Below are 25,674 nucleotides of genomic sequence, written 5' to 3'. Positions count from 1 at the left end.
TTGTTGTACCTGGTGTAGAAAAACAGTGTGTGACCTGTAGCACTTGCTGATCTGTAATGTTGCAGTACCATTCTAGACACTCTTATAATAATGCTTTACTCACAGCAAAGTAGATCTCTGACGTATTAATTATGTAATAGCTATTACTAGCTCTTCTTGCAAGTAATACCATGCTCTCTAAATTCTTTTTCATTTTTGTTGGCAATCCCATATTAGACTATGTATTGTTCCATGCCCCCGCCCCTGACAGATTTAGTCATGTTTATATATTTCTTATTATGGATAATAATGGATTTTAGCCAATGTTTGGTGTATTGGCTCTAGTGGGGGAAGATTCGGCTCTGATGAAACAGATTAAGGGCACAGCAATTGAGTAGATAAAATGATCTGAGCTTTCAAATACTGAAGACACAAAGTGAACATAAAACATTGTGTATCAAATGCATGCATTCCTCAGATTAATATTGTGAACTTGCTATACCCTTAAGATCAAATTGATGAAAAAGCTGCTACATATATCTAAAAAGGCAGACTTAAAGGTTTTAATGCTTTTAACCTTTGTTTGCCTGATACTGGAGGATATTATGTTAAGGAAAGAAGATACCTTACATTAAACAGACAAATATAATCCTGGGCCAGGCTGGGCAGACCCATCTATGCTTGGAGCAGACTGAATAGAGCAACAGATGTTTGGAGCAGACTTGACAAGCACTAGATTGGAACAGGACAGGACAGGCTTGGAACAGATTGGGAAGAGCACTTGCTACGTAGAGGTGAATGGAGAGAATGCTAGATTAGTAAAGTAAAAACAGTATAGAACTTGTAGCAGACTGAATGGAACAATTATTGCTTGGCTGAATAAACCAAGAAGGCCTTTTAACAGGCTGGATAGATGTGTGGATTATTTGAAAGCACTGGAAAGAGCCATAGATATTTAGGATAGTGTAGATATAGTAAAATTATTAGAGCACATAAGATAGAAAATAAAATTTGCAATCAGATTGAATTGAATTGAAATTTTTGGAGCAATAAATTTCTGTAGCATACTGGAAGAAGCAATTATTGGCTGGACAGAGCAATAGCTGCTTGGAGCAGACTACATGCAGGATTAGTTGGCTGGGACAAATCAAATAGACTGTACAGAGCAACATATGATTGCAATAGATTTAGCATAGAGTATATAGCCCTGGATACATGGAACAGACTGGAGAGCTGGATCAAGAGCAATACATACTTGGAGCAGGCTGGATAAAGAAAAACATTTTCAAATCAATTTCTAGAGACATCAGTTAATAGACGAAGACAACCTTTAACAAGGATCCATTCTTATATCATAAAGACAAGAAGTCAATGTATACAGACTAGTTGCAGGAAACTAAAACTGTGGTGTTTATTTAAATGGCCTGTAGATGTCACTGTGCTCAAGACTTATACTGTGCATACTTCATACAGCTTAAAAGTGAAAGTTACTGTTGTGTAATGCCTGCATGAGCCTGCTAATAAAGCATGCTCGGCTACCCAAAACATAACAAAAACTATTTGAAACAGCTGCCAGGGCTGCATGGGTTGCATTTTGTTTGAATGCAATCAGTTCAGCCCTGCTAAACTAAAAGCTAGAAGTGTCCCTGAATATTTTGTTGGTCTGGTAAGCTTGGTATCAAGTAGCTAAGGGGAATGGAAATCATAGCCAAGTAACAGCTGGAGAGATACCATTTGTTCCAGCCATTTTGCACACTGGCTAAAAGACGCATTTCTGCAATTTGTATTGGTTAACACTTTATAATTCCACCCTTCGAGACAGTCTGATTGTTATCACAGCTGGTTAGAAGGGAAGGTATAGAAGAGTACCTGTTAGCAGCAACACTGAACTGTAAATATTGAACTAGCTGTCTTCCTTTTGACAAAGACCCATTTGTTCAACAGTAGAAAGAATTTATCTCTTAAATACACTGAATTAGAGATTGAAGCCAAGACTCCCACATTCTGTTATTAAAAATAAATAAATAATATACTAAAACAAATAATGAAATAAAGACTGGCAAAACATATCACCAGTGGTCTTTTGCCATGTACTAGCTCTACAACTAGTTGGCTACAGACTCCAAATACTGTATATTGCATGGATATGTGGGAGGACTACAAAGATCCAGAGCAGACCTAAGTGTAGCTAGCAGTGGGGAGCAGGCGCATTGCATAAAAATTGGTCCCTGGTTGGATGAACATATGATTCTCATCTTTGGGGACTCAGTGGGGAACTTTCCTTGAGAACAGATCTACAAGTGTGGCCTGCGGTCTGCATTATTAATTTTGCATGTTTTTTGAAGTATTAGCTTTCTTTTTCTGCCTATTTCCATGCCTATTTTCCAATTCTATTTGCTAGAATTCTTGCTTGACTCTAAGTGCCAGGGATGAATTTAGTACTAGGAGTTTTAATAAATACTCCTTTTATTTTCTCAAAATACATCAAAAGATGCACCCAACCATAATATGTGTACTTTTTTTCCATGCTATTATATAAGAAACATGGCTGCTGGTCATTAACATTTTCAACTGTATTGGGTCTTTGGACTGAGCCCAAGTTATTATTCACAACAGGCAATGCTGGGGCCACAGATCAACCTTGGAAAACGTATTTTGCTTTCTTAAACTTGGGTTGTGCTGCATTAATTACTGAATATTCTTCCTAATTCACTACTGATGATAGTTTCTGGCTGAAAAAATGGAACAAGAAACTATGGTTCTTGGTTCTAAAAAGACTGCACAATGGAGGGGATTTGGATGGCAATTGGAGGGGATACAGTTTTCATTAAGGTGAGATGGGAATAGCTGCTGATCTGCGGATCTCTGTTAAACACAGTCAGACATCTAGTGATCAAATGTAACTGCCTTAGACAGACTTCCTTAAGAACATCTTTGTTCCAGTGCAGCTGGGATACTGTCATGATGTGCTGCAATACAAATAGCCAGCAGCACACCGTATATAAGGGAAATATGATTTATTCAAGTTAGGAACTTTGGCATGAAGACTGATAAAATAAAGCTGTGTAGGGCTGATAGCCATGTCTCCATGAATCACTGAAAGTGGCAAATCCCAAAAAGCATATGGATCAAATACCTGTAGTGAGGCCAGTTCATTTGGCTTGCTCTAATATACTGTAGGTAAAAAGCAGTTTTTCTGGAAATATTAATAATGCTTATTATAGCAGGGGCTATGTATTATATTCTGATCATTGCTAAAAAGAAAACTACTGAATAATGTTATAGCTTAAGTATTAAGGTTAAACTTATCATTTAGCAGATACTGTCCCATGTACATATTAAAGGACAGGTTGTTTTCCCATAGACACAGATTCATGGGTCAGGTATGACATGCTGGACTCAGGTTAAGCCTATATAGTACGTGATGTTAACATCTTTGACAGCAGTGCAAATAAACTTCTGGGCTGTATCCCAAAGCAGAGCTGTTAATCGCACTTGGAGCCTGAAAGACAGAGCAATTTGATTTTCTAGTTTAGCTGCATGAATGCAGCATTGGTATAGCACATACGTTCATTTCTTATGTATGACTTGGCATCAGGGCCATAACTATAGAGGAAGCAGACCCTGTGGCTGCAGGGGGGGCAGGAGGTATAGGGGCCCCATCAAGTTGTAATTCATATACTATTTAAATAAACATTGGTAAAACTGGTCAACCTGGGGGCCTGAAAAATGATTTGCTGTGGGGGCCGGTAATATCTAGTTACGCCACTGCTTAGCATGTATAAAAACCATAAGGCATTTTTCTGTATAACCATTACTGTGTTATTTGGGAAGAGGTAGCAACAGGATTTTGGGGTGTTCAGCCTGTGCAGCCTCACTTTGAGTAGACTGTGACACACAGGGAAGTACATTATTAACCCTAAAGGCAAGCGTGAGTACCAAATTAGCCATAAAATCCTTTTATTCTGCTGATATTGATGCAGAATACAGTCTTGCTCCCTACGGACCCACATTTTAAGTACACACAGTAGCCTGTTATCCATAAAAAAATGCAATGTTTTGATGGTTCATATTTATTTTTGTATAGGTATCTGTGTATATGCAGAACCCATGTTTGGTACCTGATATACACAATCTGTGTAGTGAAATTACTATTAGAATACTTTATATCCATGCACTTATCACATATAAAGTCTTTTCCAGCAAGGTTTCCCTTAATGGTATGGAGCCTGAGATGGAAGAGTCTAGTTTGTTTTTCTATTTACTCTTACCTACCCTGCTATTGACATGGACACTCTCCCACTGAGCAGTAAATTAATCTGAAGATCTAGTTAAGAGCATTTTATATACCAAGACATGTAGCTAAGTTTGTGTGTATGGGGGCCCTGATGTATTAGTGTTACATAAATTTTACTCGTCAGTGCACTACAGACCTCTGGTCCCGATCAAATTCATGCGAATATATACCAATATGGTGTATTTAATAAAACAGATCCACAGATATTTCTTTAATGTCCTCCTAGTAAATGAAAGGGGTCGTTTACCTTCACGTTAACTTTTAGAATGTTATAGATTGTCTTATTCATAGCAACTTTGCCATTGGTTTTCATTATATTTTTTCAAATCTTTTCAGATTTTGAACAGGGTCAGTGACCCCAGCAACCAAAAAAACTGTCTGTGAGGCTACAAATGTATTGTTTTTGACATTTTTTATTACTTATCTTTCTGTTCACTCACTCTCCTATTCATATTCGAGTCTTCCATTCAAATCACTGGAAGCTAGGGTAAATAAAATAGCTGCTGAAATATCAAACTGGAGAGCTGCTGAATAAAAAGTTAAATAACTGAAAAACAAAATATTTTTTAAAAATCAATTGTAAAATGCAAATTTTCTCAGATGTATACATCATACTAAAAGTAAATGTAAAGGTGAACTACCCCTTTAAATTGCATTAAACCATATTGGTGCGCACACACACACACATATATATAAATATAAACAGGGCTGATCCTATCAAATGTGGGGCCCAATTGGGACCATGTTGGCGGGGCCCCTAGACAAAGTGTTGCTGGCTACTGACAGTATTTAGGAAAATAAGGGCATACAGGCACAAAATAGAAAGGAAAGGGGCAGACAAGGTAAGAGAGTGAGAGGGATGAAATAGGGGCACATAATAGGGGCACACAGGGTAAGAGAGAGAGGGAGGAAATAGGAGAGTGGACTGGTCCAATTAGTTTGGGGTAGGCTGGGCCGATTCAGCTTGGGATCAGGCTTGGTTGGATTGGGGGCAGGCAGGGCCTATCGAGGTTGGAGGAAAGCTGGGCTATGAGAGTTGGGGGCAGGCTAGACCTATGGAGTTGGGGAATAGGCTGGCTTATCAGAGTTGGGGGTGGGCTGGACCTATGGATTTGGGGATTGGCTGGACTCTCAAAATTGGGGGCAGGCCAGGCAGCATCATGTGCTGAGGGAAATATTATCTGTGGTGCGGGGCCCCCAGAGGTGCGGGGCCCTATTGGGCCCAATTGGTCCAATAGGCCTAAGGCTGGGCCGGGGCCCACCGGGGTTTAGAGATTGCCAAAAACCTCTAGAGTGAAATTCCATGACTCTCCATTCATTTCTATGGGATTTTGAAAGGCGTATTTATCAAAGGATGAACTTTCACTTTCACCCATTGATAAATACTCTTTTTAAACTCCCACAGAAATGAATGGAGAGTGGCGGAATTTCACTCTAGAGGACTGTGCGATCTCTAACTTCACTTTTTGATAAATATACCCCATAGTGTATTTAGAAAAATCCTACCGCAGTTCATAGGGCGACGTTTGGGGTTCTCCCAGACCCCTTTCTCAAGCCAAGGGCACAAGTAGCATTTACAAACATTAGCTCACATGGGCTTATACATAGTCACACAGGAAATTGCATACAGGAAATTACATCACCAATGGTTAATATCTCCAGTTAACCCCTCAGTTACTCAACAATGTCCATAGATCCGAATCTTTCATCCCCACTCAACGTTAATCCGCTGTATACCCAACAGTGAACACATACAGTGAAAGTAAAAGTCTCATCATAGAAACACATATAAATTGTAATCTTTATTGAGGCAATTAGGAGCCAATGGGGTTCATTTATCAACACTGGGCAAATTGGGCCATAGGCTGTTACCTATAGCAACCAATCAGTGATTAACTTTTTAAAGCCAGCTGCAAGAAGAACAATGAATGCAGCAATCTGATTGGTTGCTATAGCTAACAGTCCATGGGCAAATTTGCCCAATGTTGATAAATTAGCCCCAATGTGTTTAACTGATGTATCCACCATACCTCTCATTTTCTCAACAATAGTTCCCTATCACCTCCTTGTCTAGGGGTGGGTACATATTCTAGGACCAATTATTTAAGATCCATATCAGAATGGCCCATTTCAACATAATGACGTGAAACTGGTAATTTTACATTTCTTTGTCTAATTTTGGATCTATGCTGAGATTTCCGAGTCTTTATTTGTAACGTGGTCTCCCCAACATGAAAGAGACCACAGGGACAAATCAATACATAAACTGCAAATTGTGACAGACAAGTATAGTATCCCTTGAGTGGATATTTACGTCCAGTAGTAGGATGTTCAAATGTCACCCCCTTATGTACACAACAACAATGAGTACACAACAAGCAAGGGAACATACTCTGCGGCTTTGTGCCTATGTATGTTTGTGTCAGCCCTGGGGTTTCTTTGGTATCAGAATGGACCAAATGACTACCCAATGTTCTCCTCTATATCTATATCTATATCTATCTATCTATCTATCATCTATATATATATATATATATATATATATATATATATATATATATATATATATATATATATATATATATGTATATAGTACTAGTCACGTGCAGATACTGCTACCACTCATATGGAACTAGAATAATACATACAAAGAGGGACATATTTCAGGAGTGGAACTAAAAGTAACTGGATCATGATGTTCAGGACAGAGTTGAATTATTTAATGCATGAATTCAAAAACAGGGATTTTAGTACAGTGTCTGAACATGGCATCGTAATCAGATCATTTCTCACCCTGCTGGCTGCCACAAAACACTGGGCACTGGGCAAATTCCATGGAAAAAAACACTGCAGATTTGTGTTGTTTTGTACAAGTGACTGACCAATGAAGTATATTTACCTCACAGACACTTTTTTTTAGCAGTCTGAAGTCATAGCTGTCTTCTTGGCAACAGCCACAGTTTCAGTGTTTTTCCATGCAAATAAAATTTGAGCTCGCCAGATTTTATTCTGTCACATCTGACTCTAAAGTACAAAACATGAAATATTATACCAATGTTTCCCATCCTGCTATGAAAACATACACACCTAATGCCCGATTACATAAAGCAACTTGTTTTATTAGCCATATTGGCAAGTTTCAGTGGCAATTTCCAGTTTATTGAAAATAAATTCTGTTTGTAGGAGAAAAAATACTTCACTGTCTTTCCAAATACAGACCATTTAAACTTTTCTCTAATAGATCCTTTTCCAACAATATGATTCATTTGAATGATGCATTGTTAAACTGTTTTTTATTTTATGTTGACATTTTAAAAGCTTTAATATACCTTCTGTGGTTTATCTATTTTAACTTTTCTTTCTATGCAGTAGGGGTTAACCTCTAAGGGACATGATTTTTCCCCATACAGCTCCATCATTTGCTCCTGTACAATTTTTAAATGAGCTCTATAATATCGATTGAAGGCAGAATGTACAGTTTTAAAGAAAATTGGATCAAGCATGGCCAGCTCATGTAAACACTATCTAAACCAATAGCACTACTACAAAGAGGCTTTCAGCGTTCCAGAGGTAGTAGAAATGGGGAAATGACACAAATATGAAAGTAATAGAAACACATAGACAAAAGAGAACCTTGCTGGAGGTTGGTTGGTAATGCCAAAGCATTCATCTCTGATATGGAGCCACTGCACTTCATGTCCTCAGCCACATGTGCGTGCTTTGGTTTAAAAAAGCTAATTAGAATTTAATGTCATCATAAAACATTGCCCAAAAGGGCTGGCCAAGACATCAGCTGACCATCATGCTCCATATGTGGCCAAACTACATTATATCTGTTTGTGAAGAGTATTTGGTAACAGCTTAAAAGGGAGAAGACAAGGCTAGTATTCAAAGTTAAAAGGTAATTTTGTCATGAAATAGCAGCTTTGTGTTCATTCACAGTGGCAACAATTCCTTCTAGGAATGTAAACAAAGGCACACGTATATAAAATATTTAGGTTCGACATATGAGCCTCTCTTGAGGCTCTGATCTAATTGCTCACAGATTCAGCAGGAACCTATAGAGAGATTTCCACTGGTTTTCTTGGAAAAAAAAAGCAAAACAGATAGTTGAAATTCCAGCAGTGTGTAGCAGCATGTGAGGGTTAGTGTGTTCTTGTAAGTACAGGAGACTCCATGCACAAAGGGTTCTTTTTTGTTACTTTAGGTTTAACAACACATTCTCCAACCATCTGTAATGTAGCTGAAATGGTTATGGCAGGTTATATGGAAAGAATATATATTCTCCATAATGCTTTTCTAGGTCAGTGCATGCAACCTACGATTATGGTAAGCTGGGACAAAACCTAGAGTTCATTTAAAACACATATCTGACCCCATTAATTATTGTAATTGAACCACATCAGGATTTGTGAATAATTTGTGTCAGTAAATTGGTTTCCATGATTCTGAAGCAAAAGATCTTCACACTTTTCAGCAGATTTACTTACATGCACGTTTTTACTTCGGAAATCTTCACCATACTCATATGTTATTTTGGGACGAATTAGTGTATTCATCAAAATATGTAATTTCATCGCAGCAAAAGAACGCTGGCATACTTTCGTCAACGAAGATTTTTTTAGAGTGAAAAGTTCTTATCAATTTTTTCTAGCGTTACTTTCTTCCTAGTGAAACTTCATCAACTTACTTACGATTATGTCGATTTAAATTCAAGTGGGAATATAATGGTCATATGTATGTATTTTTAGTGATATTGGCGAACTTGCTGGAAGTGGCCACTAATTATGAAAAATGTCCACGGAAGCAAAATCAGTAGAATAAAGAAATAGCCCACCAGCCCATCCTAAAACAAATCTGGCTTGAGCTTCATATGTTAAAAAAAGTGTAAATAAGATATTTTAAACAGTTACAACTTGTAAACATAATCACACTTTGTAAATATGTAAAATCACCAGTTTTTAATGACTTTTTTGGAATACCGAATATGATGTCACTGACATAATAATATTGAGGATGAAGCTTCAGCTTATTAATTCGCCAGTCACAACCTGGCAAAATATACTTTGGGGAAAAGGGCAATGAAGAGAAATGTTTACATTTTGATAAATAAGTGGATTAATGCTCATTTGCCTGAACGAAATTTCACCTGGCGAAATGGCACAAAGGTTCTCTAGCTCTAAGGTTTTTGGCTAGCGAAGTGTCTTACTCGCCTTTTAGTAAACTGGCGATTTTGCTGCAAATTGTTATTTTGGTAAATTTTGGGCAAAAAACTTGTTTGATGGAAAGTATATATAAGCAAATATATTTCTACTTGTCAGGAAAGGTAAAGAGACATTTTTGTCCTGGCTGCATTAAAGGAACAGTTACGCCAAAAAATTAAAGTGTTTTAAACTATAGTTGTGTTTCTGAAGCAAACACACCAATTTTACCAGTGCTGGGCAACACTATATTATATTGTAATTCTTTTGAAATACTTAAATTTCTGGTGTTACTGTTCCTTTTAGGGGTAACAAAATGTTACTGACTTCTCTACTAACTCCTACATTGCTCACTAAGGGGCAGATTTATCACGGGTCGAATTTCAAATTTGAAAAACTTCGAATTTTTAATTCGAAAAGACCAGCTGAAGTTTTATTTTGGCTGAAAACTATTTGTCTGTTTTCGATCGAATTCGAATTTTCCAAATAAAAAAAACTTAGGTTTTACAAAGTCCAACAATTGACTCCAAATAGGTTCTAGGAGGTCCCCCATAGGCTGAAACAGCAATTCCGCAGGTTTTAGATGGTGAATGATCGAAGTTGAAATTTTAAAAAAGACAGTACATGATAAATTTCAAAATTAGAATTTTAATTTTTTTTCGGATTTGGACTATTCCCTAGTTGAAGTGCACAAAAATTAGCTCGAAATTCGAATTTTCACTTTGACCTTTGATAAATCTGCCCCTATATGTTCTGGACTAGGTATGGGGCAGATTTTTACATGGAGGGCCAAGTTGGAAGAGTAGAGCACTAGCAACCTACTTGAATGTCAACAACAACCTATAACAAACCAAATCACCTGAAGTATCTTCTAGGTCTGGTGTTTTAGATTTTCTTCAAAGTGACACAGACATTTGCAAGAGATGGTAACAAGCTGGAACTCAGACCTAGGAAAAAGATCTGTGTATATCTTTCCATTCAAGTGAGTTCACTGCCAATAAACAGGAGTCTCTTTTTTTATGTTCAGAAAATTGGATTAAAAATGACATACTCCTTGTTTTATTGTGTTACACAGTGAATATAAATTCCTCTCCTATAATTAATAAAACTCAACAGAACAATTATAATGCCACCTAATGCTGAAACAGAAATTATTCCACAGTTTATTAACTTGTAACCCTAGATCAGAAACATAATTTTGAACCACCTGAAGCTGATTATTCTCCATTTGTTCCCTGTTCATTATAAACTAAGGCAAAGCCCTGCATAACTTGTTGGCCCCATATAAAGGGTCGGAGGGGGGCCCGGGGCCCACCGGGACTGCAGTCCAGGGGCCCCCGTCCCCCTACTGTGCGCGCCGTGTGGTGCTGTGCGCCACCCCCTTGGTGCGCATACGCACACTGCGCGTTTTGAAAATCCTTTTTTTTTTAAAAAACAAAAAATGAGCATCATGAGATGCCTTATTTGTACTGCTATTACCATTGCATGACGGGAATAACTTTACTCTGAATTATACTCTCTGCCAAGAAGTGTTAACATTTTTATGTGTTTATTTTATATTTAAATAATACCATTATACATACTCTACAACATTACTTTATGGTTTTACCATCTGTAAGGTTTTAGGATCTTGAATAAAGGAGAGGGAAGTAGCAGGAGCTGGGCCATATAACAGAGACAGAAATTGAAATTAGTGACATAGAATGAAGCTGTTTCAATTAGTAAAAAGTAGGTTATTAGTCTCATGTGTTAAGGTGGCCATAGACGCAAAGATCCGCTCGTTTGGCAACATTGCCAAACGAGCGGATCTTTCCCCGATATGCCATTAACAGGCATGGCTATATCGGGGGTAAGATGATTGTTCGGCCGAATAGCCGAACCATCAGATTACGATGTGCCATGGGCTCTGGTGGGATCGGTCGGGTCAAAATCAAACCTGACCGATCGATCTCCGCCGGACGAAAGATGTCGGCACACGCCACGCACAATCCGAAAATCGTACGAATCCTCGATTCATACGATAGGATCTGTGTGTCTATGGCCACCTTAAGGCCAGATGGGGAAGCCAACTGAAGTAAGTGCCGTGCTGAGGAATTATTCGGATTCGCAATTTGAAAGTTAAAATCGCTGCCTCAAAGCTCAATAAACTGAAGGTAGGAAAAAAGGGCAATGTACCTGGTGTTTTTCCAGTGTTCATAAATTGGGGTAAATTTATATTTAAAGAGAGCAAATTAAATCTAGGGATTATTATACAGTCTTACCTTTATATTTGACTTCAATAGAAACAACCCTATTTTAGATTTGGCACTGCCCACAGACCTTATTGACCCAATTGGCACCTACAGCCCTATGCTTGTTTTTATTGCACGGTGTTTAAAGAGGCAATATACCTCTATACTTAAAGGAGAACTAAAAAGTAGGGTAGAAATGTTGCACATTATGTTTTGGGTTTCTGTACCAGCCCAAGGCAACCACAGCCTTTTATTAGGGAAGATCTGTGCCTTCAAAGATGACCCCAGTAGCTCCCCATCTTCTTTTCTACTGATTCACTGCACATTCTCTGTGCTGCTGTCACTTAGCTTAGAGGTCAACACACAATATACTGTATATTGAGAATATAAATGTTACAATACAAGGCTGATTTGTAATTCACTTAGATTTTCATTACACAGCAGCTCATAAACCAGTGCATTCTGCATCATACTTTAATAATCAGTTCTGTAGTATCAGCTTAACAGACAAATCTAATTTTCATGATTAATAAAACCATGATGGTGTTAAAAGTCTGAATAAAAAGTACCCCAACTCAGACCAGCTGAGTTCATGTAGAAGTCAATGGCAGATGTCCCGAAGATATCCTCATTTGCTATGGGTTTCCTTAAAAAGTGGCGGTATTCGGTCATTAAATCCAAAAAAGTTGCGGTGTTTGGGAGTCAAATCGGAAAAAGTTACTGTATTCGATTTTATCAAGTTTTTTCCCCGCAAAAGACATTTCCGGGAAGAAATTATTGATAAATAGAAGTCATAAACCATGTGGATTTGGTCAGAGTAGTTTTCAGAAAAGTGTGAGAACATTTCAGATTTTGATAAATAACCCCCTTAATATCATGCATAACATCTGTATAAAACGAATGGTAAAGATACCGTTTTTTTTTCATTTTATGAGAATTAGTAAATGATTTATAGGCCTTAAAAGTCAACAAGGAGTTTTAAAACTCCTGTAGATTACAAAGTTAATTTGTATAGGAAATGAGATAAATATTATTTGTCATTTATATATCACAAGCATTTTATACATTATAAGCATGTAAATCACTGTGGGCCAAACTATTCTAAATTCTGAATGTTCCAGCGAGGTTTGCCTGAACTTACACCTATTTCTATAGGTACTGGTCATAAATCAGTTTGAATTTCTTTGCATAACTTATTCTGCCACATTTTATCAAATTCAAATAAAAAAATGTAAACCTAAATTTGTTTTAGTACTAGTGGATTTAGATCTGGATGTTGTAATACATTACAACACCTTACAGTAAACAGTGGAGAACTGAAAAAAACTATTATATATTTCTTTATCCCACCTCGTTGGTTCCACAGAGCAGAGGAAGAAGGCAGTTAAACTCCTTGCAATTAATTCCTCCTAGGATACAGGCAGCAAATTGGAAAATGGAGTGGCTTGTTAATACAGGGCTCATTCTTTTTCTTTAAACTAAAGTCTAAGGGTGCTTTTACCACTGTTTTGATAGGTGGTAAAAATTCCCCTACTGCCTTTTATCACTTTTCATTTAGATACAGTATATGGTTAATGTGCTTCAGACCTGGCAATGACAAGCAGACCACCACTTCTTCTAAAGGAGCTTTTTAATATAGAAGTCCGCCTATCATAACATCATAGTTTACCATACATCTTGCAGTGACAGGTGGATGGATGAATTTTGTTTGATGCTTTTATCCTGGATACAGCAGTAGCCAAAATGTCCATGTCAGAGGAACAACTCGTCTTATTCAAGGAGCCGTTAGTGAGGGTGGAAACAAAGCAATGATCCATTAGGACTTTAAAACAGAGCACATATTCAGTTAAAGGTATAAATGAATCTGGATCTTGCTAAAAGTAGGTGTACATTGCAAAAGGGGGTCAGAAAAAACAATTACATTTATTGGTTATAAACCACAATTACTTAATGCAGAATGAAAACCTTAGTAAACCCTCCAACTTCCACTGAACCAAACCTGTTTTCCCCCAATATCTGTCCCACAATCCCTTACTTCTCCGTCTTCCTCTGTAAGGGGGAAATTTACTTACCTCCGAAGATCCACCAGTGCTGGCTTTGCGCATATCGCAACACTTCACCAGGCATAAAATCGCGTGGGCAACACTAATTCACGAAGATCCGAAGGGTTCTGAACGCTTGCGAAGTTGCGCTAGCGAAAGTACGAAAAGCAGTTCGAAGTTACGCTAGAGATCCATAATTACCATACGGCGTGCAATTAAAGAACAATGACCGTATATGCTGCAGCAAATGCATTACACTACACAAAGGCAGGGAACTTTAATAAAATTATATAAAGTTTTAATAATGCCCAACACATGTGCCCACAGTATAGTTTAGGTGCCATATGGAGGGTACCCGAAAAAAAAATTTACGATCTTTTTCAGTCTATCACCCTTTAAATAGTCCTATCTACTCTATTGCACTTCGCCTGGTCTGAGGTGGCAAAGGCAAGTCTGGTGATAGAGGTAACATTCACTAAAATCTAAAAATTTGTGAATTAGCGTAGTTACGTCCATTCGCCAGTGCGAGAATTCGTCTGGTGTTAGAGTGCGAAGTTGCGCCAGAGTCTATCTCCTTCGCTAGCGAATTAACGCCAGCCCCATTAGTAAATAGGCAAATTTTCACCAGCTTTAGCCACTTCGCCCTTTAGTAAAGTTCCCCCTAAGTGATGATTATCACTGAGCATGCACAGTTAAAACCAATTGGGACTTGCCTTCTAGAGAAGATTATGTGGAGCAAGATGATTCCCTTCAACCCAGCTGTGTGACTTGTTTCTAACAGATAAGAAAAACAGAGCAGATTTTGGGGGCAAACTGGTGTGGTTCAGGACTTACCTGAAATACTGCCATTTGTCTGATTTATTCTTCTTTAACTGCGTAGCTATAGGTGACTTTAGTGTGTTAAGGAATATACAGTAAATAACAGGTGCCTACTCTAATAAAGCCACCTGTTCTGCTGAATGCCGATTTCCCATAAGAAACTTTTTAGTGTATAAAATATGCAATCGATCCAAATGTATGCATTCCTGTGATTTTCCACCTAGCTGAAGCATTACACCAGGACCCGTGTAGCAAAAAAGTGAAGATGCTTTGTTTTGAAAAAGAAAATAACATTTTGCACAGTTTTCCATTTATTTTCAGTGTTTAGCTGAAGGCAGCTACTGTGCAAACAGGGATGACTAGCCTGCAAATAAACACATATTTCCGGTAACCTAGAGATCCAAAAAAACACGTCTACGCTCCCTCTCTAAAGGACCTCTTGTACTTAGATCAGATTTTATAAAAATGACATTATAAGACTGGCGATGCATGAGCAAAATATTATAAAATATGATATTTATACGGGAGAGCGTCTCTAAAATAGAGATATACCAAAATATGCAGTTTAAAACCATAAACTGTCTGGTAGTTACTGTAGCCTAAGTGCTTATTAGCTACAGGCTAGACCAGGGGAGTAACTATAGAGGGGCCAAGTGCACTGCTGACTGATATGTTTCAGTACAATTGTCCAAAATGGCCTGTTTTTTTTTTTTTTTTTTTAAATAAAGTCTGATTTTTTTTCTGATTGGAGTTTTAAAGGGGAAAAATAATTTTTTCGCAGGAAAAAAAACTTGACTTTTTTGAGATTTTTTGAGATTTATTAAACCCAGAGGCCGCTTAAAGTCTGAATAAAAAAGTACTCCATCTCAAACCTGCTGAGGTCATGTAGAAGTCAATGGTAGATGTCCCTTTAACATTTGGAAGATATCATGATCTGCACTGGGTTTATACAATAAGCCAAATAATTGGTGGTTTTAGGGCGATAGTCTGAAAAAGTCTGAGTGTTCGGGCATCAAATCATATGATTTGGATATTTTCCCGATTTTATTGAGACTTATCCAGCACCTGATTTTTTCAAGTTAATTATTCATAAATATGGTAAAAATGTGGACTGGAGTTCGGTTGAGGTGTTTTTACTAAAATAACGAGAAATTTTCGGATTTTACTAAATAACCCTATAAATCTACTAAAAATCATTTAAATATTAAAAAACCCTAAATAGAATTGTTTTGTCTCCAATAAGAATTAATTATGTATTGGTTTGGATGGATCAAGTACAAGGTTTTATTATTACAGAAAAGGAAATCGAATTCAAATTCTGAATTATTTGATTCAAATTGAGTCGATGAGAGATGGCCTTCCCGCGATGCAGAGCTTTCTGCATAATGGGTTTCCGGATAATGGATCCCATAACTGTTTATTGTTCATGAAAAGTGTGTAAAGCACAAATGATTTTACTACAGTTACTTTTAACTACCCCACATGACTAGGCCATTCATCCCTTGTTACAGAGTAAACTTTTACCATCGGTGTTGCCTATGAAATCAACCATTCCCTTACTCAAGGACTTAACTGAAAATAGAATGTAGAGAAGAATAGCCCCTCTTTAAGTAAGTTTCTTATCTAAGTTTATAATCCAAATGTTTGTTTTCTTCTAGGGCAGCAACCGATCACAACATTGATAACACCACAGCTATATTACGAGAATGGTTAAAGAGTGTGCAGAAGTTGTATCATTATGTTGAATGGAGGCCTATGGCAGAACCTCAGTACGTTCCTATATCTATCCTTTTTAGGTCACAATCTATTTTACTCTGATTATACTGATTTTGGAGTATTTTCGCAAAGAAGCAATATTTGTTGTTAAAATGCACTTTTTGAGTTTATTACATTAATTGATAGAAATATGGCATAGAATTAAATAGATGTGCATAGATATTATGAACCTTTTTTTTCTATTTTATGGGTGTTTTAATATAATGAAATCATGGTTTGCTTTAGATCATACCCTGATGAACTTGGACCAAAACACTGGCCAGCAACCAGATTTGCCCATGTAATGAAACTACGCCAAGCCGCAATGCGTACTGCCAGAGAAAAGTGGTCTGATTATATCTTGGTAAGTTCTAGCTCAGAAGTTTTTTTGTGCAGTAACAACAAATTATTGCAGGCATTTTAACCAAATATACAGCGATGTACAAAGTCCATAATTTGAGTTGGTGTGAAAATAGCATTAACATAAATGTTTCCATTGTGAAAAAATATATGTGTATATAATCTTGGAATGTATGCAATAAATGATCAATATGAAATCGGGGAAAAAATAATCTGTTCTATTCTTTATCCTCAAAATAAAAGCTTTGACGATGTGGTGCCATTCAGTATTCTCCTTGAATCCGAAAAATACTAAAATGTCAAAGAAATAAATAACTTGTTTAGATTCTGCCTAATTCTTTTCAATCCTAAATCACTATGAATGTGAGAAATATATGCTAATGTAATGTTGGTTCAAAATCTACAATGTTGATATTCTGTATTTAATTTTTGCTTCAGCCCATAGAGTTCTTATGTATAAATCTTCTGAACCAGTTCTATAATATCCACCTGAAGCAAATGTGAACAATATTGTGGAATGAGCTCACTGAAGAAGTTATACTGACAGAAACAATGGATAGTTTCAAGAGTTGGACGATTTATTTTTTGCAACAAGAGATACAGATCAGTGGCCTTACTAAATATTACTTGTCCCCACAGCAAATTATTTTTCAGGCCCCCAAAATGTCTAGAAGTTGACCTGTTGTACTAATATTTACTGAAATTGTATATGAATTAAGGCTTCACGGGGCCCCTAAACCTCCTGCGCCCCCCCTGCAGTCGCAGGGTCTGCTTCCTTTGTAGTTACGCCCCTGATACAGATATTGTATTCAATCTTTTTTGCCCCATTTAGGCTGAGAGACAATATCAGATTTAAAATTTAAATGATAGTATAACACTGACCTTGGAATTGACAAGCCGTTCTACATAAAGATTTTGTACATAAAGTAAAACATATGTGAGTAGGCAAAATGTTGCCTAGGGGGATCATATATTTCGACTTGTGACTTGACCTGTAACAAAGAAGAGATTTAGGAACTGAAATCTGTCATGGCTTGACTGATCTTAAAAGGCTGTTGGTTTGTCTAGATTAAAATATGAAGCATGAAAATGTTATTCCTGTAGTTCACTGTTGGATTTGGATGACCAAATATACTGTATGTTGTAAAACCACATTAAGAATGAATGCTTTCTATTGTAATTACTGTATATTTACTTACTTTTTTGTTCTTAGTATATAGATGCCGACAACTTTCTAACCAATCCCCAGACTTTAAATCTGATGATGAGAGAAAACAAGACTGTTGTTTCCCCAATGCTTGAATCTCGAACACTCTACTCTAATTTTTGGTGTGGAATCACACCTCAGGTAAGTGCTTTCAGTTTTTTTTTTTCATTTAAAGCATGAACTCGGATATCCACCAGGTACTTTTTCTTATGTATGCCATCCATATGAATACATAATTATACATGTATTTGTAGATACATACCACAAAGACCTATTCCATTGCTGTATTGTACTGTAAATTCACTTTTCTATTCTATCTCACATATCTGCCAGAACTATACCCCCCCAAAAAAAGAATTCACAAAATCTAAAATATGTATTAATAAAAGAAACATGGGGCTTTAATTCTCCTTTTTAGGGAATCATTTTGACAGCAATAACTTATTACTTAATATATTTTAAAAGAGATTATACATATTCTATTGCAGATTTTAGGATATGAAGAAATATTAGGCAGCACCCTAGGGTTGTATGTCCTATGGAGTTTATTGAAGCATTTTATATGGAACTACATAGTGGCTTTCAGTATCTTTTATAATTTCAAGAAAATAAAGTTTAAGGGAACTGATACCACGAGGCACAGGGATAGTGCTGCAAAAGTGTCTTAAGTTATTCACCACCTCTTTTCACTTTTATCATTTCAAAGTAAGGTGTATTATTAGAAAATATTTGTTTCCCACTGATTTATATGAAAGTATCTGTTGTACAGCCCACAGCAGTAGGAGCTTTCCAAATGATTACTTCCTAACCCAAAATCCAGCAATGCCTTTACATGCGTGGCCTGTCTGCTGACCAGTCTACTCTACACCATTGTCTTATCCAAAATAGCAACCTTTATGTTAATGATGTTGGGTACACAACAGTATCTTTATGTGTATGGCCACCTTAAGAGGCCATGACCTATATATTAAAATATACAAGCCAGAGCAATTATGGCATATGCCATAGAAAGTCACATGGTTACGACTCCCTTTGCAGGAGTCTCTGCATGTAGAAATTTGCAATCAAGGGATAGAAATACAAATCCATATACAGTACCATTGTTGATATTATTGACCCTTGATGAATATGACACACTGCCATTTGTCCTGGTCTACAATGATCACAGATCTGTTAGGATTAAGCTTTGGGTCAGTCTGTCAGGTTCGTTTAATGTGGCCACCCGCATCGCAACGATGGTCAGTATCCTAAAACTTCACCCATGTATGGATTGTTTGAGCCTGGAATCATAGAAGATGGATGATTTGGTTGCTGAGAAAAACTTGTAAACAAACCCTGATAAATACATAGAAGCTATATTTCTCAGCAGCCCATTAGGTCACAATTTTAAGTGCCAGTTATGTAACTACGCAGGATGTGCACCCGGACCCCCCACCCAGACGTGGTTTTCTTACCACGTTTGCTGCGGGCTCTGAGGGGGAGAGGACCCAGGTGCAATTGCACTCCCTGCTCCCCCGGTAGTTATGCCACTGTTAAGTGCCATACACCTGACCCAAGTATGTACATTTTTTGTCAACTCTCTTGCAACTTAGAAACACATTCCTTGTTTAGCAATGCATTTTGTATTACAGGCTTCTAATAAAGCTCTTAAAAACCTCTAATACCAAGATAATCACAATATTGCATCTTCTGCAAATTATTTTCAAATAAACTAATATAAAATAACAAATTTTAGTTATTAGTCCAGTACAGCTTTATTATATTGTATATACATCATAACAGCAGGAATTACCTGAGAATTATTTGAAATTCCCACGTTGTGCCCAGAGTAGTTTACAGAATTCCAAATGTGGCTGAGGTATAGTGAGCTGCAGTCATTGGGCTGCTTAAACAAAGTAAATCAATATTTCATAAAGCATAGCTATTAGTCACACTCTGTGCTGTGTTTCCATTCAAGAACTCGGTGTTTAATTGAGCTTTTTTTGTGCATTCTGTTAACATTTAATCTTATTCTTATACAGTTTACAACTGTAGTTTATTTTCATATTTTGCTTTTGCTATCTAGCAGTTTTTTTGTTTCAAATCTCCATTCTGAATTGTAAACTTTGGGTGTCCTTGCATCCCACTTGCATTTACAGTGTATAGTTTTCTTGTTGCTAGAATCAGCGACCTTTGAAATCAAATTTTAAATTACAGACTGGAGAGTGTAAAGTATAAAGACAAACAGTTTGTCTATACAACCATGTCAAATGTATCCATATAACCTTATTAAACTTATTAGAACCATCTTCATCACATTATTTTTTTACTCTACCTATAATTGAATTCCCCACAGATTTCCCTTGAGGTACACGTTTTAGAATTTAAATGTAACAGTATCTCAAAGCTTGATATTCTTGGCTCCTTAGCTGATGTACTTGACCCACAGAGATTACTGCCATGATAAAATGTCTTGTGGGTTTCTCAGCCACTTAGTGGTATCTCCTTAAAGCAACACTTACAACAAAACTAGTGTTTCTAAAGGAAACACACCAATTTCACCAGTGCAGGGAAACAGTACATTCTATTTTAATTACTTTAAGTTAAAGTAACAGTTCAGTGTAAAAATAATAACTGGTTAAATAGATAGACTGTGCAAAATTAAAAAAAATGTTTTCAATATAGTTAGCAAGCCAGGAACTCAGTTGTCATTTTTTGCATTTGATCGCCTGAACCCCAAAGCTTCATGATTATGTCCCTTGATCCCAATTATGTGAAAACCCTTTATTTGGAAAATTTCAATGTTCTTGCTACTGCAATGTACATTCCTGTCTGCTAGCAAAGCAGTTATAGGGATACATTTCATCAGCGACTGTTCTGTTTCATATATACGTGTTAGTGTTTTAATATCTATACCAAGGTTTCTGAACTGTATTACAATAGAGTGCACTGCAGTTAATTACTAGTTCACCCTTTTGAGTAATTTTGCTTTAACAAAGAGACTTTACCTGGGAAGGCCACTGAGGGTTTGGACATATAGAACAATTCTATATATATGTCCATGGACTGTACTATTTGACGTTTTCCACATTGTTTCTTTTTTATATTCTTATAATAATCACACCATTTAGAAGAGCAGGATATGACTATTTCTTATTTCAGGGTTACTATAAAAGAACTCCAGACTATGTTCTCATAAGAGAGTGGAAGAGATTGGGCTGTTTCCCTGTTCCAATGGTTCATTCGACTGTGCTCATTGACCTCAGGAAAGAGGCATCCAAAAAGCTACAGTTTTATCCTCCGCATGAAGATTACACCTGGGCATTTGACGACATTATTGTCTTTGCATTTTCTAGCAGACAAGCAGGCACGTATACATAAGCTCTACTTGGCCTAAATATTTTATTAAATGTGGCTGATGGTGAGACAATGGCAATAACCTGTGATACTAAGATTTATGCAGTGCAGCCTAACACAAAAGGATAATACTGAGGAGTTTAGTAGGGATCCTTTTCATGAGACACATGTGCACCAATTAAGTTGCCCAGAGGTTTCATCAAACATCAGATGCTTGCTTTCATTATTCTAACTTGCAGTAGACATATTAAAGCTATTTGCAGATTATATTGGCCATCTGCAAATACAGGACTAATTTCTTGCAAATACTGTTGGTATCACTTGTTGAACAAGCAGGTATCCCAATACTTTTGGCCATATGGTCAAAATATCAATATATTATTAAAGAGCTGTTGTACCACTGGGCTGTTACAGCAGCACTATGATAAGGACTGAAGTTCTGCAAAGATTTAATTCCAGGTTTTAACTGCCTTTTGGTTTAGCTGAGTGCTTTCACTGATTTTTATTGAATGATATAATATTAGAATTAGAATCAAGAATTTTCCAGTTGATTGCCAGACCTACATAGCAACTGATTCTGTCTTTGTCCACATCAATAATATTTCTTTTGGAGTGGAGATTTTTAAAAATGCTACAATACATTTTAGCTGTAAATCCTATTACTTCATATTTTGTAATTGTGAATGTGTCTTGCCCAGTCTGGTCATATAATACTTGATTTATAAGTATCGGTAATGGAGTTAAAGGGCAAGTAAAAGCATAGCAATTTAGCATAAAACGAAAAGCTTAAAAGCTTTTTAAAAGAATATCAATATTCCAGTTGGTCTAATTTAGTGATATGATTTATTCCTAAATGAGAACTGAACATTTTATTAATGAAATATGTGAAATTAATTAAATGTGTAGAAATTAGCTGTGTTCTTGCTCAATGTCAGGCTTTCGTGCGTTTTTCAGGCTGCTGCATAGCACTTTATTATATAACTATCTTACATGATGGGTTATCTGCAGAAAGAAAGAGGCCACTGTGCTATCCTGAAGAGACAGCTAAATACAGCTAAATATAAATATAAATATAAATATATATATATATATATATATATATATATATATACATATATATATATATATATATATATATATCTTCTTGTTATGAGACTCCCTTGTTTCATCTCTTTCAGGAATTCAAATGTATATCTGTAACAGAGAGCACTATGGGTATCTTGCTGTTCCAATGAAACCTCATCAAACCCTGCAGGATGACATAGATAACTTTGTTCATGTGCAGACAGAAGTAATGAGTAAGTATCCCTTATCATACCATTGCACAATATCAAGCACAAGTTCTGTCTATTTTCAACAGTCAACTGATCTATGCCACATTCTATGGTTGGTATTAGTACCCAAGATTTAAAGCTCACCAAGTCACCTAGTTGCCAGGAAATTCCATTGTTTGCAAATCCTGTTGTAGATGGCACTTGGGTTTTATATCTTAGCTAGCTTCTTAAGTCCAACCATCAAAAGAAAATCTTGGAGCATTCTGCTTCATTGTTTGCATACGGATATTGAGTTAGTTTTTTTTGGCATAAAACAGTGTTAGGGTAAGGACACACGACAATCTCCCCGAACTGCCTTCCCCTACCTTCTCGCCGGCTATAATGAAAAATCGCCAGTGGGATGGCACTCGCATCAATTCATTTTCCGAAGTCGTCTGAAGTTTCCTCGTCAGACAATCCAGGCGGGGAGAATGCAGGGGTGGCAGTTCAGGGAGATTAGTCACCCCAAAGCAGAGGAGATTTGTCGCCGGGCAACTAATCTCCCCGAATCTGCCTGTGTGCCCTGACCCTGTACAGGATTTGCTGAAATAACTTTGGAACAATGGATCAACCCATCCCAATACCGATGGAAAAAGTAAGCAGCAAATGGTAAATTATTTTACCTTTATATCAGTTATGCAGTCACGGCCCTGTTGCATGAGTTCAGCTTGGGAGTATTAAGCCAGACCGCAACATACTGAAACGGTACTTAGCACCCCTTAAAGTGGACCTGTCACCCACACATAAAAAACTGCATAATGAAAGTCCTTTCCAAATTAAATATGGAACCCCAAAAAATGTTTTCATTAAAACATCCATACCTGTTATAAAGGTGTTTAAATATCTAAACTGTCAATCAAATATTACCTGCCCCACCTCTATGCCCATGGCATAGAGGAGGGGCAATCAATTACTTTCACTTTCCATTCAGCACTTCCTACATGTCACTGCTCTCCTCACATTCCCCCTTCCCTCCTCAGGCACTATAATTGTGTAGGGCACTGCACATGGACATTAGGTCCCTCATTCTGGTTCATACACAAGATTTTGGGGTGATACACAATTTCCCTTAATAACCGTGTCCACAAAATGGCAGCTGCCGACTTGCTGTGATTGTATAATTCCAAAACAGAAGGAAACAAAATTTAAATAATAAATACAGTGTAAGTAAAGTTTATTTTGCTCAACTAACATGATAGAAAAGAATTTGAAATTATTTCTTAGGGTGACGGGTCCCCTTTAAGCAAATTTCAGCTTGTACCATTTATTATTCAGGTTTAACCTTCCTGAAGGCCAATCATATATATAGGATATCTGCAAGAACATGCTATAAAAGTAATATCCAATGGGTAAATATACTTCATTTAAATTACTTAGAGAATGTGCTAACTGTGATGTTTACATGCATTACAGAAAAGAAGGTCTACAAGCCTTATTTATGATTGCAAGCAATGTAAAAGCCTTAAAATGCAAACAAAGTTTAATGAACATTGACGTTAATCACAAAGGCAACTTCTGACAAGCCTGTGTTCCCTCTTACTTTGCTTTGATGAATTAGTCGCAAGTGCACCCATTAATGCAAGGAAAAGCTGGAATTATCACCAGCTTGGACAGGGCAGTAGTTCCACTAGTTGGTTGCTTTAATGATATATACTGACTTGTGCCAGTAAAACTGGATGCTACAAATTTTTGTCAAAGTAATTCAAATTGACGCACTGGAAGTAATACCATCCCTACTCTGAAAGCATTTGCAACAGCTTGCCTGTGATTCACCAACCACACTCTTAATTACTTTACATATTGCTGCATCATACATATATATTGTGGGTAAATACACTATGGCAATTTGTGTCTCAAAAATGCACTTTGCTCTGTGCAGTGTGCTCATAAATGAGGCTTTAGATTTAGTTAAAAACATGCAAATCAAAGCAGCATGCAGCCCCGCAAACAGAACCTTTTTGTAAGTTCCCTTTGGAAACCACAGCTACCTATTTGAACCTATATAATTTAATGGGACAAAAATAAAAATCAAGACCGCTTCAGCTCACCGGACAGTGTCCCCACTGTAGGCATATATAACTCAGACAGACAGACGGCACTTCTGGAATGTGGTTTATTAGGGTTGCTGCTGTTAGACACCTAATGCGTTTCGGGAATGTATCCCTTAGTCATAGGCTCATGACTAAGGGATACATTCCTGAAACGCGTTAGGTGTCTAACAGCAGCAACCCTAATAAACCACATTCCAGAAGTGCCGTCTGTCTGAGTTATATATAATTTAATGGGTTCCAACTCTTCAAATCTTAAGTTACTTTAAACATGCTATTATTTTACTAAATTAAAGGAGAAGGAGCGTTAGGATCACTGAGGGTGCAAGTAGTTAGACATCCCCCAGTGATTCTAGTTGCACACTGCGTCTACTTTTGTATGCCACTTTTTTCTTCCCTGTCCCAGGCACATTCACATTACAGAACCAGTTTTAGTCATGTGCATACACACATCATTAATAGGTGCAGGGGTTGCCTGGGAAAATGGTTGCTCTTGCAAGTAAGCAACTAGATTCGGGGGGGGTTAGATCTCCTTTCAGAAGATAGCTTCAATAAGAGAAGCATTAGTGTTGCGCCATTGCACTATCCGTTTCGAAGGACCTGCACCTGCCTATTACACCACTGCAAATGCTTTTTTTTGTACGCTATGTACCTGTTGCCATTAAATTCCATGTGCATCTACTGTATGTATGTATATTTCACTGTTAAGTCAATGTACTGGCACACAATGGCACTAGTTGACTCTGCATCAGTGTTAACTTCTGTTTCTGTTCCAAAAGTATAATATAATAAAGCATATTTTAATAAGAGAGCTCTTCAGCCTTTGAACATGTATCACAGAGTCTAAATCTGTGGCTTCCTTGTATCTTAGTTGATCGCCCCCCTCTGGAACCATCTCGTTATGTCCACGTGCCACCCAAACACCCAGATAACATGGGATTTGATGAGGTAGGATTTTCTTATCTAAAAATCGAAAGCTCTACAGTGATATTATTCTTATTAGCTCTGGTTTTAAATAAACGTCATTTTGAATGATTTTCTATTTTTGATTTGTGTTGATTTTCTTGATTAGTAAACACAGGGTAA

General features: G+C 37.0%; 1 protein-coding gene across 1 annotated transcript in view; it reads left to right on the top strand.

The window, feature by feature from the left end:
- Nucleotides 1-25,674, top strand: part of colgalt2.S (collagen beta(1-O)galactosyltransferase 2 S homeolog) — a 41,389-nt gene that overhangs the window by 5,412 nt on the left and 10,303 nt on the right. Inside the window, exons 2-7 of the mRNA XM_041561621.1 lie at nucleotides 16,228-16,338; nucleotides 16,571-16,688; nucleotides 17,898-18,032; nucleotides 21,033-21,237; nucleotides 22,406-22,525; nucleotides 25,460-25,536. Coding sequence (XP_041417555.1) covers nucleotides 16,228-16,338; nucleotides 16,571-16,688; nucleotides 17,898-18,032; nucleotides 21,033-21,237; nucleotides 22,406-22,525; nucleotides 25,460-25,536 — 766 coding nt within the window. The remainder of the gene's footprint in view (nucleotides 1-16,227; nucleotides 16,339-16,570; nucleotides 16,689-17,897; nucleotides 18,033-21,032; nucleotides 21,238-22,405; nucleotides 22,526-25,459; nucleotides 25,537-25,674) is intronic.

The sequence above is a fragment of the Xenopus laevis genome, chromosome 4S (assembly GCF_017654675.1).
Source record: "Xenopus laevis strain J_2021 chromosome 4S, Xenopus_laevis_v10.1, whole genome shotgun sequence".
In the NCBI taxonomy this organism is placed as follows: Eukaryota; Metazoa; Chordata; class Amphibia; order Anura; family Pipidae; genus Xenopus; species Xenopus laevis.
Note: the sequence above shows the minus strand (reverse complement) of the source record. Positions and strands in the feature narration are given on the sequence as shown.